A 19,574-nucleotide genomic window follows, 5' to 3' on the forward strand; every position below is an offset into this window, starting at 1 on the left:
TCGAAGAAAATCACGTAATTTCTCATAAAAATCTATCAAACAGTCAAAACAACCAAATCGAAATAGTTAATCAAGATCAACTCAAACAGAAGAATTTACTCAAATTATAACATGAATCGTTCAAGCTCAAACCCCCGAAATAGATATTCTTCAAACGAACGTTCTAGAAACTCATCATACAATAGAAACAGAAACTATTCAAACAACAGAAACAGACAATATCAAAATAACAGATCACGAAACTATTCAAACAATAGATCAAACTTTAAAAAATATCATAGTAGATTACGTGCCAATTCTCAAAATCGAAAATTAAAACATCCAAGTCGACAAAAAAATTTTTTCTCAATCAGCGCACAGAAATAAAACACAATATCAAAACTCACAACAAAACTATAGAAGTTGTACACCTAAACATCAAAGACAAATTATCCGAGTACAATCAACTGAAGAAACTCAATCAGCCCATCCCGGTATTGATAACACAGAAACCACAGAATTACACCTCAGTCACGTAACGTGCAAATCCACAGACAATGAGAGCGAAACAGAAATTATACCTTCAATAAACATGTTTCAGATTGAAAATGAATACGAAACACCAAAAGGATCGAACTATTACCAAAATAATTATAACAATCTCCAAAACCCTGATAATGTTCAAGAAATGATAGACTATACAGAACAAGAACTTAAAGGAAGTTCAAGCACAAAAAATATATATATCAAAACGCATCAAACAAAATACAACTACCCAAAGAAAACATATGGACAATACCACTTCTTTTAGAAAGTCCAAAAAGTAAAGATTTTCAATCACCAGACCTCGAAATTGTTTTGTTTTAAAAAAAACTCTGAAGCACAATCAAATATAATAAACGTTCCCACCTGAAACAAAATACAAACTTTACATCCAAAATTATTACCCTTAAAAACCTCAAGCAAACTAGCTACAGCACAAGGATCAAGCTTAACTAGTTTTGGAAAAATCCAACTATTCCTTATTCCTACTCGAACAATGGAACAAAATAAATTTTTAACCAAACCTATCAAACAAACATTCAATATCACAGTTGAAAAACACAATAGTATTGGAATAACATTTATCACCAAATATATCCCTACTATTAAAATTTTAAATAGTAAAATACACATAAGAGATAAATGCACAAAAATAAAAAAATCATCACTTACATTTTTTCGAAGACTAAATAAAAAACCGCCTTTTTTCTCAAAAATTCACCTTTATATAACAAAGAACGAAAACACCTGAAACCATTAGCAGGATATGTATATAACTTATTAGTAAATCAACTCCATCAATATAACATGAAACAGAAAAAACAACGGCTATATATGTCAGACGTTGAATTCAAGCCAATGGACAAATTTTTCCGAGTATCGATCTCATCCGTCAAACACACGAAAAACAAAAATTCAGATATAATTTCACTACATATACAATATTTCACCATACAAAATAACATTACCTCCTAGGTTATTGCGACTTCTAGGTTTTTGCGAAACAAATGCAACAATCTCTCCCACATTAGAAGTAGCATATAGAGTAAATAATATTTTAAAATTATTAGATATATGTCAGTCAACAATTCTTAATGAAGAATTATCAATTAATATTATAATAAGTGATAACAAACGAAACACTGACTGTTTTACAAAAACATCTGATTTCAAACAGACATTCCAAATATCAAAACACACCAAGGAACAACAAAAATTCCTCACAATGTTCAATGTTCAACACTCTCAATTTACGCAAAAAGAATTTGAACAACTAGCCAAACTAGTTATAAAATACCCAATGGTTTACGCCACATCTAAATTTGATGTTGGAAAAGTAAACTCATCACAACATCTACCTCACGCACCTGACGCAATTTTCAAAAAGCAACGAGCAAGTAAAGTCCCAATTTACTTGCAAGACAAAACAAATAGATTACTAGATATTCTAGAACAATATGAAATTATTCTCCAGTAAATAAAGAAGAAAAACCGAAAGGAAACACATGTATAAATCCCGTTATTATTTTAACTGAAGGAGAGTCATTAGAAAATGTACTAGATGCAAGATATCTCAATTCACTCAATTCTCAATTCAATTGATTTCAATTCAGTCAACAATTCTTAATGAAGAATTATCAATTAATATTATAATAAGTGATAACAAACGAAACACTGACTGTTTTACAGAAACATCTGATTTCAAACAGACATTCCAAATATCAAAACACACCAAGGAACAACAAAAATTCCTCACAATGTTCAATGTTCAACACTCTCAATTTACGCAAAAAGAATTTGAACAACTAGCCGAACTAGTTATAAAATACCCAATGGTTTACGCCACATCTAAATTTGATGTTGGAAAAGTAAACTCATCACAACATCTACCTCACAAACCTGACGCAATTTTCAAAAAGCAACGAGCAAGTAAAGTCCCAATTCACTTGCAAGACAAAACAAATAGATTACTAAATATTCTAGAACAATATGAAATTATTCTCCAGTAAATAAAGAAGAAAAACCGAAAGGAAACACATTTATAAATCCCGTTATTATTTTAACTGAACGAGAGTCATTAGAAAATGTACTAGATGCAAGATATCTCAATTCACTCAATTCTCAATTCAATTGATGAATCTAATTGTAATTAGCCTATAGAACCATTTCAAATATTTCTCACAAAAATCAGGGGAAAATATTCCACAACCGCTGACATGAACAGTGCATACAACCAAATGCAACTAGATGAAAAATAGATACGCTTAACACAATTCTTCATTGAAACCAAATTTACGGATTTCATAGATATTTCCATAGGACCAGCAGCATTCTCAGCATTCATGAGTAAATTTTTTCGACCACTCATTCTCAGTAAAAAAGTAATAACATATTTAGACGATGTTTTCATGCAATCACAGACAAAAAACGAAATGTTTAATGTCTTAGAAAAAAATCATCAAATTTCACTAAAAGAAAACATGAAAGCAGCCCCGAATAAATCACATTTTTTTCTCACCCATGTAAAACTCCTTGGACATATAATAGAAGAAAATATGATCAATCCAATAAAATTCCGCATAGACGCAATTATAAAGCTTCCACCTCCATCAAACAAAAAAATATCCGAGAATTTTTTGGAAAGCTCAATTTCTCAAGTAAATATATTATAAAATGCAACTATATTTAAGACCATTTTATAACATTCTCAGACAGCAAAATAATTTTGAATGGACAACAGAACAATAAGAAAAGATTTGAAGAATTAAAAACACTTCTCACTGAACAAATATCAAACTGCCTTCCAGACCCAGATCAACCGTTTTACGCTATGTGCGACGCCTCAAATTTTGGCATCGGCGCAGCATTATTACAATCACACAATGGAACAAATAAGATAAATCTTATTTCAGCAAACTCAAGACTACTTACACAAGCTGAATTTAGACTTTCTACACATGTGAGAGAATGCACAGCTATAATTTACACTCTCACAGAATTTGAATTTTTAATACTTGGATCAAAACATCCGACCGTTCTTTTCACACACCATGAACCTATAATTTTTCTTTTTACACAGAAATCAAACCCAAACCATAGAGTTTACAGATTTCAATTAATTTTAATGAAATTGCCAAACCTACATATAAATTTGACAGCAGGAAAAAACCTTGCACTACCAGACACAGTTAGTAGAAACAAACCACCCGAATTATTATCAAGAGAAACAACAGTAGAATTACCAGAATGTAAGTTTTTCCATGCAAAAGATGACCAAAAATAGAATGCAAATATGCAGTAAAAACCGATATTGATCAAACACAAATGAATAACTTGAAACATTTTCCATTTTATTTGGATTGCCAAAATAATCACTACGAAGTAGACCTTTTAGGAAACTCTAGATTTAAACTAATACCATATTTATCATGGATCAAAAACAATACACAACAAAAACCATTTAAGCAAAAATTATACAGGACAGACATATTCCCAATACTTCAGATGTATCATAAATGGAAACGATACAAATTATACTGAATGGCCAACAGATGTAAAACTTAACTAATAATATAAATTTATGAGGACCTCCAGATACCGATTCAAAATACACAATAAATCAAGTTTTAACCTTTATGATCCCCTTGATAACATACCTCTCTCAAAGTTAGAAATCGAAAATATCTTTCTACCAAATACAGAGAAATTAACACTTGCTTAACTACAAAAAACCAAAAACTTGACCCACTCATTAGACAATTAAAGTCTTGGCACACCTATGAAACAAAACCCATAAAAGCAGATATCACGAGTCTAGACATACTCAAACTTCATCCAAAATTTTTACTTTCCAAATGCACCAATTTGTAATAAAGTATTATGCAATGATTGCATAACATGCCAATTAAATAAACCATACCCACATCAAAAGCAAATAGCAGATAAACAAGATTTTAAAGGACAAAGTTTAAACTTTAACCACAGAATATCATTCGACACAAAAGGACCAATATCACCCTCTTCGGAAAGAAACTCATATATAATGGTCAAAGTTGACGCATTCACACACTACGTACCACTTAACCCAGTGCCTCATTGTAATGCCTATTATGCATATACAACACTATATGAACACTGGATAGTGAAATTCGGATTACCAGAAATCCTTGTCACAGACAATGGCACCGTGTTCATTAATAATGAAATAATCACATTATGCCATCTATATAACATGAAACACAAACCACGAACATCTCATGCCTCTTGAATTAATGGTTTTGTCGAAAGAATGAACCGTTCATTACAAGAATACTTCAGATGTATCATAAATGGAAACGATACAAATTATACTGAATGGCCAACAGATGTAGGAGTATTCCCCTTAGCTTATAACTCACAGATTACAACAACCTTGGGACTATCACCCTATGAAAAGGTTTTTAATCAGAAGCCACGATTACCAATAATGTTCACAGCAAAATCCTCAAAAAACACACAAGGCTCCTGCCAACTCACAAAAGAATCAATTTGTTATAATCTACCAATACACACACACACGATGAAGATAAATTTCATCATCCACAAATTTCGAAATAAGACTCCGGCGCACATACCGACCGGATTCACGATTCACACCAGCTACAATTTTAAAAATTGGAACTTGTGTCTTAATTCCAAATTTTGTAATACAAAAAGAATATCTAAAAAATTACAACCAATCCGAAAACGACCATTTCAAATTATTGACAAACCCACTGATGTAAGATATAAACTTAATGACTCAAATAAAAAGAAGTTGTTCAACACAGAAACAATCTTTTACCATACTACCCAAAAGAATACGCTCTTCGCAAACTAACATAACTATACTCCTTTACATGAATTAAAATTGTTCATAACAACTCAGACAATAGTCAAAAACAAAAAATTGATATAAATTGTTCACCACCAGTTTTAAAAACAAAAAATAACGAAAACACTCGACAAAAATCTGGAAAAACAAAAAATAAACGAATACCTCAAAAACGAAGAAAAAAACAAAATTAGAAGAAAAGATTTTACCACAAGACATAAAAGAAAACTCTCAACACCGATAATCATCACGACTTCGAAATCAATCACGAAAAGATTATAAAATCTTCCTTCCACAATCTAAAATTTAAAAGAAAGTTGAATTCCAAAAATCTCCTTCTAGTTAATTATCATTTTAAACCTTCAGAAATATATCAAATTATTTTTTTCTTTTCTATAAATTCGTGCTGACACCCTTGAACAACTGGTTCAACTTTAGCCAATCAAAAGCTATCTAAATATCACCTCATTCTGACACCACTTCTTTAGCCGACACTTTGCTTGCAGACTTCAAACATATATGTAACTGTAACTAAAGGACCTCCAGGTCAAAAATAAGCAACACGCTCATATTTGACAACCAGAATAAACAAAATCTAAATATTACAACCCTCCCCTATAAACTGATACAAAAATCAACAATATTGTCCCAACTTACACTCCAAATTTCCCTTAAGGAAAAATATTAAATTAGACTAAGACTTTTTTCATTAATATCAATCTTTTTTCAAAACATCACGATTTTCATTATAGATACTTTCGAATTATTTATTTTTCTCTGTGTAATTTTTTGCAGTCTTTTCATAATTTCCTATTCACTCCACAAAACCTACCTCATCTTTGCAAAAAACCTTGACCACCTCCTCAGGTACGATAATTCAACAACTATCTAAATTTTAAGACAGCTCATTAACAAGAAAGACATTTCTCTTCTTTTAGTAATTTTTTTTTCAAAATTCTGATTTCCCTAAACTGACAACATGCAAATAAATAAAGAAGGCAATGATAACGTTTGCATGCCACAATGATAATAATAATTTTCATAGAAGAATATTATAATCAACATAAACTTTCTTCATTGGTAAAAACTTTAAGGAACCTTTCAAAATTGCTAATCAACAACCCACACAACAGTCCCCGCCGACTACAACATCCCAGGAATATCTAACAACACCAACATCCAGTCAGACAAGCCACCCTCAATCATCAACACGTATCTCAATTCAAGAAAACCCATATACATTTGAAGAAAGACATTCACTATTATCAGAATCTTCAGAACCTGTAGTTCGCCATGCACCCCTAAGCGAACCACAATACGAACCAACATTTAATACATACCCTCCTTTCAGCAAGACTTCAATAGAACAAGACATCCAAGTCAAAACCAAAACACATCCACAATAAATAGACAAACCATACATCCAAGACGAAATAGAAATTTTACAATCCCCAGAGTTCTTTTTAATATACCCTCATCACAATTCCAAATCCCTTAGACCTTTCCAGCAGTACATTTCAAAGTAGCCCCCCCCACTATTTTAATCTAGCTCACAACAGAAAACTCCAAACATACCATCGGACTACTTAGGATCAACCTCCACATCCAAACAATTTCGTGAAAATCCTTTTAAGCCCCCAACTTCAAACAACATCTCCCACATTGGATGGCACAAGCTTTCACTCAAGGTGGCCAAACTTGGTAAATGAACCAATAGAATTCTCATCAGAAACATTTTTGTGACTACCAGAAATCCTCTCACTCCCTTCAACCCCTTCCACAAGTCAGATATCAACAACGTTATTTCCTGCAAATTTTTCTACTTTCTAGCAATTCAGAAGATAGATTTAAGGAATATTTAACCAATAATACACCCCTACAATTAGATTGGACTACAATCGTAGCACCCCCTCCACTATTCGGCAAACACCTCGACAGTAACAGACTACATAACTGGGCACTCAATAGATTTCAATATAGACGCTACACTCATAAAGACATTCGGGAACACAACAAACAAATCCTTTTACAAGACAATTTAACAAATAAATTCGAAATAACAGTAAACCTAAACAATCTAGTACATCACCCTCTCCCTCTAGCTCCACAAAATGTAACAGCTCAATCATTACCTCCCCCATTTATCACAACAGAAACTATCTTTAAATACAATAGATATACAAAAAAGACACTTGGATACATTACATTCAATAATCCTTATTCAGGACTATTCTACACATGTGTTTTTTAATAATTTTTCTCTTCCAATCCTTGCCCCTTTTACTTGTTCAGAAACAACAAATCACAAAAAACTTTCACCTCGAACAGGACCCCAAGATTTATTAGTCACACATTATGATTGCGAAGAAAACGAACAAAAAACACTACATAAATACGCCATAAATCAAGTAACTCAATGCGAATTGAACCACAAGAAATTGAAACAACAAATATAGTAGCAACACTTTATTCAAAAGCTAGAGCTACAGCATTAACAGGATACAAGTTTAAAACAACATTCTCAGAGAAAAAGGTACATTGTTCTCAAGTCTCAAATATAAAAATAGAATTGTTCACGAATCTTTCTATCAAAGAAATATAGAAAGACTTTTACATCTTAGCCCTGAAAATTGTAAAAACGAACTTAAAAGATTAAACTTAACCACAAATAAAGGCACAAATCAAAAACTAGTGAATTTTCAAGTTTTTCCAGACTCTGCACACCAAGCGGAACTTGAAAGGTCACATAAAATTAGAGGACAAATACCCATTCCACGGCGCACGTGGACGACTAACTTATGATCTCCATGATAAACATTGAATACCACCAATTGGAGTTAACAACCCTTCTAATTGTAAAGCTGACACAAAAAAAAACAAAAGAATTCAAGAAATGATGTTTTTTGATTGAAAAATCCAACTAGAAAAAGTACAATTAACGCGAAATTTAAAAGACGACACTATAATTTATCAAGGAATCCGATTACTTTGTAAAAATGACCAAGGATATTGCAATCCAACAACAAAAACACAGCAACAATTGTTTGGTTCCCCGAAGACACATGTACCACCGTTCAAGTTGCAAAAATACACGCAAGCTTGATTAAATTTCATCAAAAATGATTTTTTTTAAACCATCCCTTATGCTGAAAAAAACCTGAAAAAATCAGACAAATCAATCAACGTTTCAAAAATATTATATTATAGAAAAGTAACTAACACGTTTTCAAATCTACCCAGAAGCAGAACTCGCCTGTAAATAAAACACTTTATAAAACACAATACGCTGAAATCCTTGTCGAATACGAAAAAAGTTTTGACATGAACACAGGAAATCTAATAATTATACCAGATATAATACATCATATTTCAAAAAACATTGAAAAATCATACATTTCAATAACATTTCTGAAAAATGCAGGAAGAACTGGTCGAAAACTTCGACCACAAGACAAAAGCAGTACACGCTTATAAGAACTATCACTTATGAACAATGCCTATTTTGGTGCAATTCACTATGACATCCACTTAGATATGAAGTTAGATTACACAATAAGTAGAATTTTTTAAGAAAAGTCACTATCAGAACTAGAAACGCTTCATCACTTAAGTGAACTTGAACGAACACAAATGCTACAATCACTTGCACTTGCAGTCTTAGAAACAACTTTATGCAGAATATTTGCTATCAGGAATTAGATCAAATTTCATTGACTACAAAGGAAATATATTATGGTATTACACATGCACAAAAAATTATCACAATTATATGTATTTGAAGATAAAAGATGTTACAAAAAAATTCCCATATTCTACAAAAATATAGTACATTTTGTTGACACGCTTTTTAGAAGAACGTGTTTTTGGGATACAGCCGTCCCATGTGGATCTGAAAATAACCACAATTTTGTACAAATAAATCCCGATGAAGATAAAAATTATCTTCTCAGACCATACCCAACACTTATGCCACCTTTAAAAAAATTTTCTCAGAAAGTACTAAAGCTATCGCTAAAAACCCAAATATAGGTCTACAATATATAGATTTATACTCCAGATCAGATATACAACATCATATCCGCAAACAAAACTTTCAAAACCTCCTCACAAAAATGGACACAATGCAAAAGACAATCCATCGACCAAAATTTACGAAAACTTGCAGAAACCACAGGATTTTTAGACATCTACACACAAGACTGCAGTGGATAATTTAAAGATATAAAAGATTACATTTATCCAAACGGAGGAAAATACCGTCCACAAAATATTTCCCTTATCATCATCTTCGGTTTTGTAAACCTTAGAAATGAACTACTCGCCTTTCTAGGATGGCCCTACTACATTTTAGAAAGATTGACTATATTATATGCAATGTTTGATTTTTTGGATTTTTCTTTTCATTATTGACAACCAAGAAGACGAAACGTAAGAACAAATTATAGAACAACCACATACCACTAAATTTTATTCTCAGAACAACCATCTTTTTAGCCCACGATGAGCCACCAGATTGGATCCCTCAACTGTTCTCTTTCATACCCATCCAACTTCCAATGTCACTCCCAGATCTCCCCACTTTTTGATTTTCCTTCCTACCTTGAACCATCATATACTAACAATTCACCAAGCATGGACTCAGACAACGCTTCAACGAACACAATTTTTCACACCATTTCACATTTCAATAACTCTGATATTGAAACCCCCGATGAAATTGCATACTCCGAACCTAGCCCATCCACTTGTTCCTAACCCCCCTCTTAACCCATCCATACTCAAATCACCGATGAACCTTCCTCAGCCCCCTTCCTCCTATACTGATGCAACCCCTATCTACTCCCCAATGACCAGCGACCCACCTGACCACTCTAGCCCCGTTGACACCGAACTAGAAAACGAATTAGATAACTTCATAACCCTTCAACAACAACTACAACACCCTAACACACTAACCATTCATCACCTCTCACAGACCATACCTTCCTCAGAATCCTCCAACTCCCCATCCACTACTGGAGAAACCCGAGCCCAGCGAGTATTTAAACGAAAACTCCCCAATACTCCGTTCCCTTCTAATCTTCGAACAGCTCAGACCTTTATGAATCATCCACCTCATATTAACACAAAAGAATTTTTTCAAATATGTTCAGCGTTTTTTCCACAATACACTTACTATGACTCAAATCCTAACAATGAACAATCAAATTACGTTAACGAAAATGCGGTATTTCCCACACTTTCATGCACCTCATACTATCACTTCAGTAACCCATTATCACCCCACTATATAATAGTTCAGACGATAATGAACTATGTCAAACTAGGCTATATCATCTCACTACAGCACTTCACGAAAAACAGTTCACAACTATCGGATTAAACCAAACACTAAATGGATTCACTGCACAAAAAGCTAATAGATTTTCAATTAACCACTTTGATCACGCCATTGCACGACCAATTGAAGATATCTTTTCAAATGACGATAGTAACGCCTACCCCGACTAACTGAGAAATTTTTCATCAAATCCTTATATGTATTTACCATCAACTGCAGGAATAAAAAAATATGACCTTATTATATCCGCAGCGCTTCGCGACACAAAAGCTTACGACTCTTATTTCAGTAAGTTTAACCATTTTTCATTAACCGTTAATTTCCTAACACCCAAAGAACGTGACTTACACTGCTCACATCAAATTATGTTACGCACAAAACAAACTCACACATACAATTACTACAAACTCATACAACACCATTACACAACTAATACACCATCAAGACAGCCACAACATCGATTTCAATTTATTAACTCCAAATACACTTCACCATTCTTCTTAAACTTTACATATTGTATCAAAGTTACTAACATGCAAGGAATCATTAGAAACTACGACCCTATCCGACAAATGTAAATATTCTGCCCACTAACCCGAACTTTTAATACTGATGAATCCCGCCCACTAATTGTCCCTCATGAATATATACAGCCCGTTGAAATCCCAATCCTAGAATACATTCATAACATCAAATGTAATCATAAACTTTATAACCTAATTCAAAACACACCGCATGCGTTCTCACCAAGTAGTGAAGAACACAAGATCATCAAAACAATTGAGCTGCTTTGGCCACTACTGCAGACTAAATATATCACCCGCTGACTTGCTAAACTTCTAACAACATCAAACGTCATTCACGATTTTTTCCAAATGGATTTTTTGCTGATGATTCAGTAAGTATAATTACTTATTTTACACTAACAAACTCAAAACACAACTAACCATTCCTGATAAATGTTTCACTTTCTTTTTAGATATCATCACACCATCATCTAAAACAGACAAAAACAAATAAAGTATTGAAAACTTCTCTCTTGAAACTTCTAAACTCGTATTAACAAAGTGCAGTAAAATTCAAAAAAAAAACAGTAAAACTTCTCACAAATAGCAGTAAATTAATGAATAATCCCCAATGTAATAAGTTTCCTTTTAACAAACAGTAAATTTATAAATTAAAGTTTCCCAACAGCAGTAAAATTGAAATTCCAACGTAGTAAATTCATAAAAAATTGCAGATAAATTCAGACAAGTGCTGAAGTACTAACCTTATACAAGACGCTTCTTTTATAAGATTTGAATCATTCACTCGCCCATAGACTCTTTCCACAATCGCACAGCTCGCCCACGAATAATTGTTTAAATAATGAATTTTAAGTTTTAACTTTCACTGATAACAACTCTAACCAGTTTTCACACGTTTCAAACTTTCTTTTAACCAGGTTGGAAGGAGTTATATAGTAAACTACAATAACCGACGCAGCTTACTAACGTCACAAAATCACAAGCTAATAGCATCACTGAGAAAGAAAAGCTCGCGGTACCCAAACCAGACTAAAAGCAGATTAAAACTGGATAAATTAACCTTTTAAAGATCACTTTCAAGTCTTACCACAATCGAATAAAACACAAAAAAGTCAAAAACAAAACCAAACCAAAAGATTCGGTTTTTGAGAAAAGGACACAACCAAAACAAAACAAGTAATACAAACGAAACAAAAGGTTGGTCACAAAACGAGACTCAGCACAAAAAAACCTCAAGAATATACCCCACTCCTGGCCTCATCAACCAGAGGGACGTCCTGAGTATGCTCTATAGCCGGCCTAACCCACCGCGCTACGTCACGCGTTGTGACCCACACTCTAATTTTGCCAAGAGTTGCTCTAGTGTGAGCAACTCTTTGAAAATAACCAAACTAATATAAAAACGCTTTTGCGAAAACTATTAATAACAAATCAGAACTAAAATTAAAATTAACAAAGAAAATTATATATAAAAACGTTAAATGCAGTATGTATAGATTTCGTAAAACCCAAGAGACGAGCAGCAAAGGAGACGACAACCCAATCACATTCCAACTTCGGAATGGCAAATCTATTTGTTTTGCTGCCTAAAGTCACTACCTCCAATGATTTAAAGTATGGACCCAAATTTGCAGCAAAGGACAATCATTGAACCAGACCAATGGCCATCTCGATGTTGACTACACGTACAGATCCTAGTCACTTGGCACTTCACTACGGAAAAGTCAAACTTCACCCTGCACGCAGTCTCGCTCCAAAAACCTAAGGAAATCGATACATCCTTGCATCGATCAGAAATCTTGACACAATCACACAAGACTACCATGATCAACAAGACCTATCTACAAATACGAACAACCAACAGCCACACTTCTTCTTCCCCCGAGAAGCCAATGCTCGTAACTTCCAAAAAAACCTACATCACCCGTCCTTCATAATAAAAACTAAAAAGTATCTAAACCACGGATTGGTGGAACCAATTCTAAACTTAAACTTACAATTGCTTATAAATATAATTCTCTAATTCTATAAAATATTCTTAGCTAACCAATCATATTCCATAACTAACATTTACACTTATTTGTAAGTGCTGAAACTACCTGTAGTTTCAGCACCAGAGCAATTTGAATTAAACTTAGAAAACAGTTGTTCTCCTTCTGGAAACTAACTAGCATAAACCAGTATATATTACATCTATTGAGACTAGGAGATGTAAGAGTAAGATTAAGATTGGTATTAGACTAAGAAGTTGCACGAATCTATCCGGCCAAAAATAAGATAGTTTGACGAGCAGACGGTGTACCTTATCTGAAATTACTCTATGAGTACAGACACTAGTTTCTAACTCAAGAAGATGTTCGATATTTTATAACACTAAAGATACCACACGCTCTATTTATCTACGACGGCGAAGTTTTGTAAGACGGCAAGATATGGTTGTTACTAGCAGCTCTCAGCCTGTATCTTTCTTTATTAAACTAAATGTTTTAAGCAGAGAACAAAAAAGTATATCAAAGCGATACATTTAATGTTCAAAGAGCCCTGTTCTGAAGCTAATGTAGTTTTCTGAAAAATAGAGAAAAAAAAAGAAATTTATTGAACTGTAGGAAAAATCTTATTGTTCTTCTTATATGCAATAATTGGATGAATTATCTCGCTTTAACTCAAATAGGGGGCCAGAAAAGTCTGCTGTTTACTGTTTACGGTACAAATTAAAATAAATTTTTTTTGCACATTATTTATTCCAAACTGGTCAAATTGGCAGGTTGCTCACCTCTAAAACTTGACAAGATTTTGTTGCAAACAAAATAATGTTTTAATTTGGTGCTTAGGTTGTCGACACTTTTTAGTTTGATTTAGTTAAAAATGAACAGTTGTCGGACAAAAAAATCCAAATCAAGCAAAATGTCCAGAAAAACCGAAAGTTTTTTTTACCGGTTCTAATTGCAATACGTTACGTAGAATCATACTTAAAATTGTAGAAAAAACTACTGCACTGTACATTAATCTGAAAAGTTCTTTTGTTTTGATTCTAGCCTTCTAATAGTGTAATCAGTGTGCTTTTCAACATTCATAGTGTTTATCAGCTCTATGCAACTGCTTGCTGTTTTCATCAGTTTTATTTATCAACTGTCTACCTGGAAAGCGGTTGCGTTTCATTGTATTTTCCGACTGACTCCATCTGTAATAAAATTGTTTATCAGGATAAAAAATCTTAACTATCCAATTTTGGAAGAAAGTAATGGAAAATCTCAGCTCATCTTGGGTTTCTCCTCAAGAAAAACGTCAAATTGTTAACTATCAATTTTTGACGGTAATGTTTTGAAGAGTCTGAAAAATAAAGATACTTCGCAATTTGTGAACGGAAAAAATATTTCCCATCAAAAAATTTTACTTGAGATTATGTAGGTTTGATTTGTACAGTGCTAATTTAAATTATCCGGACAAAACGCAGAAATTTGAAACACATTTTTCTTAAAATGGGTTGAATTTACCTGAAAAAAGATGAGGAGAAAACCGGCTTTAAATTTCAGCAGAATCAATATGGTGCAATTTATTTTGCGAAATTTTGGCCCAAAATTTTACACCAAAACCGATCACTTTTGGTTTTGTTCATTCAATCAGAAATTACACCAAAACTACTGTATCAATTGCTGACAAGATTGTATCAAAGTGAGTTTCTTATGTAACCCAACAAATTTTAAGAAGCGTAAACGCTTCAAAAATTTGCTCTATGCGATTTATTTTTGTTCGATAGACAAAAACACCATTTATTTTATTTAAAACTGTAATACAATTTTTTGGAGTTTATAAGCTTCTCAAATAATGTTGGGCTATGTTAGACGTTTACTTTGATACAATCTTGTCAGCAATGATAAAGTAGTTCTGGTGTAATTTTTATTTGACTAAAAAAACTGACCAGCTTTAAAGTAAAATTTTAGGCCGGAGATTAATTCTGCGAAAATTCTAAGCAAGTTTTGTCATCATCTATCTTCATATAAAATGAACCCAAATTGAGAAAAATACGTTTTAAATTTCAACTTTTGAGCGTCGGTTTTGTCCGGATAATTTAAGCAAGACTGCTCGTATCAGGGCAAAGCCGTGAATGTCGCGATTGCCCTTTAATTGGTCTCGGATAGTTTTTGGTGAGTTAAATATTGGCAAAACTATGAATTTTAGGCTGAAAATATTAAAAATTAAATGATGCAATTTGAGTCGTGTATGGAGTTAATAGTAAAATCAATTAGCTGCCTCGATTCAATTTTAAACGATTTTGTAGTGCGATATAGTAAAACAAGCCGTTTGCATGTCAACATGGCAGATTAATATAATGGTGAGCACACAGTGGTGACGCGATGGAGATGATGAGATCGATCCACCGTGGGAACAGAGTTTTGAAAAAATTGGTCTGATTGAAAAAAAATCACCCCGAAAAGCACTTTCAAAACTTTTTTGAGTTTTTTTAGCGAAAACTAATTAAGACATCTTTAAAAGCAGTCTTAAAATTCGGAGTTTTAACCCTTACCAGCAGTCTTGTAAAAATTTGTCGTCAGTTAAAAAACTGTCACTCATTAAAAATTGTCGCCAGCTAAAGAATCATCTCTCGTTAAGAATTGTCGCCAGGTACGAACTGTCGCTCATCAAAAACTATCTGCGGAACAAATTGTCACTCAATGAGAACTATCGTCAGCTATTAATTGTCGCTCGGGGAGTTAATCTTATGCGCGAACGACCAAATGCGCGAACATTTTCAACCAAATAACTCATTTTAAATTGTCCAAACTGACTGAATTTTTCGCGGATTTGTTAAAGTTTTAAATACTGAGCTCTGCTTGGCTGATAAAATTATCGCGCATTCGGTCATTCGCGCATGAGGTATTCCTGCTGACGATCGGTAAGATGAAATGTTGCCCAGTCATATTGGAGCTGCGGCTCTTTTCCAGTCCCCCTTTGATTTTTTCGGAAATTTAATAAATGAATACTTATTCAAAATGACTTTTCATGTTATAAACTGCATTAAAACGTGTCAGCGTGAACAGGTGAACAAATTTTGACAACATTTCTTACATGCAAAATGCCGTGTGAACAATTTTTTAAACAGCTTTATTTTGAATTTTTACGAGGGGGTGGAAACTGGAAAAGAGCCGGAGCTGCTTCAGATTTGAGGGAAATTATATATGTTTTGCTTCAGTGGAAGCAAAGGAAGTACATGCGGATAATAGTGAACCTGATCCTGATCCAGATGCCCTTCATCCTCCTCCGCATGCCAAAGTACATCCACGAGAACGGCTGGATCATCCTCCACGATTCCAACTCAATCGGAACCAGCCTCAAGTCCACCAGCTCACTCCTCACGGTGCCTACTTTTACACTTATTGTAAAATCCTAATCTACCAGCTTATTTGAACCAGCATTTGCACGGTTTGAGCGTTTTTTTTTTTCAAACCGAATTTGCTCAAAATTTGCCTAAAATGGGCCGCTGGAGCGGCTTCCAATGGCATTCAGTTGCGTATACAAAAAGTCAATTTGTTTTCAGCATAGTTATCAGTCAGAAAAAATCAGCGAAAAATAGCGTCGGTATAAAATGCGGTTAGCCTTCTAATAGTTTATCAGTAGGCCCAGGGGCGAATCTAGTATTTTTTCGAGGGGGGAGGCGGATTTTTTCCTTGACAAAATGTTTCCAAAAGTGTTTAAAATGTTTGTTCTCCAAAAATAAATAAGGTAATTTTATAAAAATTGAATGGAATCTCGATCACGCTAAACCGACCCAAAAAAAAACAAACGAGCTCGTTTTTTGCAAAGAGTTGTTGTTAAGTCTCAATGAACGTAGTGAAGTCACTTATATAGATCTTGTTGCTTTTTTAGATAAAAGTCTCAAAAATTGTTCACACGCAAGTTTGATTTTTTTGATTTTTCCTTTCTAAGTTCAGTTCATTTCCTTTGTTAAAAGGAAGGCAAATATCACTATCGAACAGCAAAAGTGAAAAGGTCACGAAACACAAGAATGAATTTTAGTTTTCAAAATGGACTTTCAACTTCTGAATTTCCAGCGAAATAAAAAATTTACTTGTAGATCCAGTTTTCTCAAATGGGTCAAATTTATCAAAAAAGTATCACTCTTCAAAGAATTTTAAGGGCAATCAATTATTTTTTTTTGAATTTCGAAAGCGTTAAATCTTTTTACAAACGCTTTAAAAAATTCCCCTTGTTCGCTTACACTTTTCCAACTATTCGTTGGCTATGTTTTATAATTGGTGACAGAATTAAAGATGGTTAAATATGAACGTAGTTAAGCAATTATATTGGCAAAGTAAGGTGCATTATCGCAATTATATTGGCAAAGTAGGGTACACTATCGCAAGGGTAGTAACATCGTGATGAAGTAAATCTTATGTTTTTAAGGTGGGCTTTACTATGATTATGGGGGTCAAATGCGCCTGTAGAAAAATATAAAAGTTACTCTGCCGAAAAAACTTTGATGTTGAAAAACGAACCATTAGTAATGAATTTTGGATCTAATTAACAATCAAGCCCCCTTTCGAGAAAAAGGGACATTGTTAAGTAGATTTACTTAATCAAATTTTCTACCTACCAGAATTCAGCAACACTAGAATTCTCAATTTAAATTTTTAGAGCTAATTTACTGTATTTAGTTAAATGGGTGGAGATTATTTAGTAAATACCATAGTTGGAAGGGAGAGCGTATGCTAAGTAGATCCTGATTTTTCGTGTACCTGAGAAAGTACACTGCACTGTCCGAAAAGTCATTAAATTCTTAAGTAAAACCTTCTTTGAATTCTTGTTGAAAACTATACGCAAAATATATAGATTCAAAAGAAGCTGGAGCCAAAACCATAGAGAAATCCCTCTGACTTTGGTTTCTAAAAACTGTTTAGGAGCTGCACATTTCGTTCTACTGCTTCAATGCTGTGTTAGCTTACATGACGAGCAGTCAATTGAGGAAACTCATCATTGCCTGGGCTGCCAAGAGGAAACAGTGTCTGACGAATATACGCATGTGTTGCAGCTTCTCCGAAGCCTAAAGATTGTTAATACAGTTCCCGTGAAGAATAGAGTCACTGATATCTCTGATATCTAGAGGATTTAACTTTTTGACACATTCTGTTTTGACTCAATTACAATTTCGATTAACAAAATTTCGTCAAATCATTAAAAGACGCACGCACCTATCCAGTGCACACTTTGGCCTCGTATGATCAAATCTACTTGAAACAAGGATTTCATATTTTAATTAAACCATTTTTGATTTTCAACGAGAAAAAAATAGTTCAGACTATGGTTTTAATCATCAAAACAATAAAAGTTTTTATCCATTTTTGTTCCGACCATTTGAAAAATGGGGAGAAACTTTGTATTAGGGGGTGTGTTTTAAGTTTTTTTCCACGCAAAATCAGGTACCACAAATAATCATCGGAATGGGTCTAGATATATATCAATTTGAAGCTTTTTTAGTCGTGATTTGGAAAAAAAAAACATTTACTAAATTTTTCTAACGAGAGAAACCGATTTGAATTTTTTGAGTTTTGGTCTAATTTTGAGCTAATAAGGTGAGCATGCACAATTTAATGGCTATTTTATGCTCAATTTAAGCATTAAATTTAGTTTTACTCGATTAAAAGTGGTTTTTGGAGACTTTCAGCGCTATTTTGCAATCAAAATCTTCAAAAATAAAAAAAAATCTTTTTGAATTTTTTTTAGTTTTGTTTTTCAATTTTCTTCAGTTTTTTTTAAATCAATTTTCTACAAAAACTGTTTTCCAATAGGCTATTTTTACAATGAGTGTCAAATATGCCTAAGTTATTATTTTTCGTTCAGATTTTTTTTATCACAATACGCAGAAAAAACGGCACTTATTTGAAAGAAAAACTTTTCTGCGTTTTTTAAGACTATGGTTGGAATATTCTGTGCTACTTGCTCAGTAACCAGCTATCCTCGTTCGATTTATTGAAATATATGAAAAAATCTGAGCTTTTAATTTTATTCTTTAAAGTATTTTGCAATTCTGAACCATGGAAACTTCATAAATCCTAATGTTATCAAATAGATCGGAATATTTCTTAGAAGCGATAGAATTTATAGTCTTATTTGTGCTTTTTAGGTGAGTAGATACATATTTGTTGTTCGTTGCTAAAATGAAAATATATCACTAGAAAAAAAACAGAAGAAATATTTTTGGAGCATGTAAGTTTTTTAAATTAGAGCTAATATCCTTCGATGTTGTTTATGGTTGATGTTTACATATCCAAGAAGAAATGAAAACTTATATATTTTTGTCAAAAATATATATCAGTAAATAAAGTTTATGTCAATT

At 33.1% G+C, this 19,574-nt stretch overlaps 2 protein-coding genes across 2 annotated transcripts in view; one reads left to right on the forward strand and one right to left on the reverse strand.

The window, feature by feature from the left end:
* The window catches only part of LOC134842221 (uncharacterized), a gene marked incomplete at its 5' end in the record, with an annotated part of 42,684 nt that extends 24,211 nt beyond the window's left edge, over positions 1 to 18,473 (forward strand). The window contains 2 exon segments of the mRNA XM_063858458.1: positions 16,434 to 16,598; positions 18,139 to 18,473. Of these exon segments, the coding sequence (XP_063714528.1) occupies positions 16,434 to 16,598; positions 18,139 to 18,285 (312 nt within the window).
* LOC134842310 (NEDD8-conjugating enzyme Ubc12-like) overlaps positions 1 to 19,574 on the reverse strand; it is a 398,285-nt gene that overhangs the window by 233,826 nt on the left and 144,885 nt on the right. The gene's annotated exons all lie outside the window — the stretch shown is intronic.

This window comes from Symsagittifera roscoffensis, chromosome 1 (genome assembly GCF_963678635.1).
Source record: "Symsagittifera roscoffensis chromosome 1, txSymRosc1.1, whole genome shotgun sequence".
Classification (NCBI taxonomy): domain Eukaryota; kingdom Metazoa; phylum Xenacoelomorpha; order Acoela; family Convolutidae; genus Symsagittifera; species Symsagittifera roscoffensis.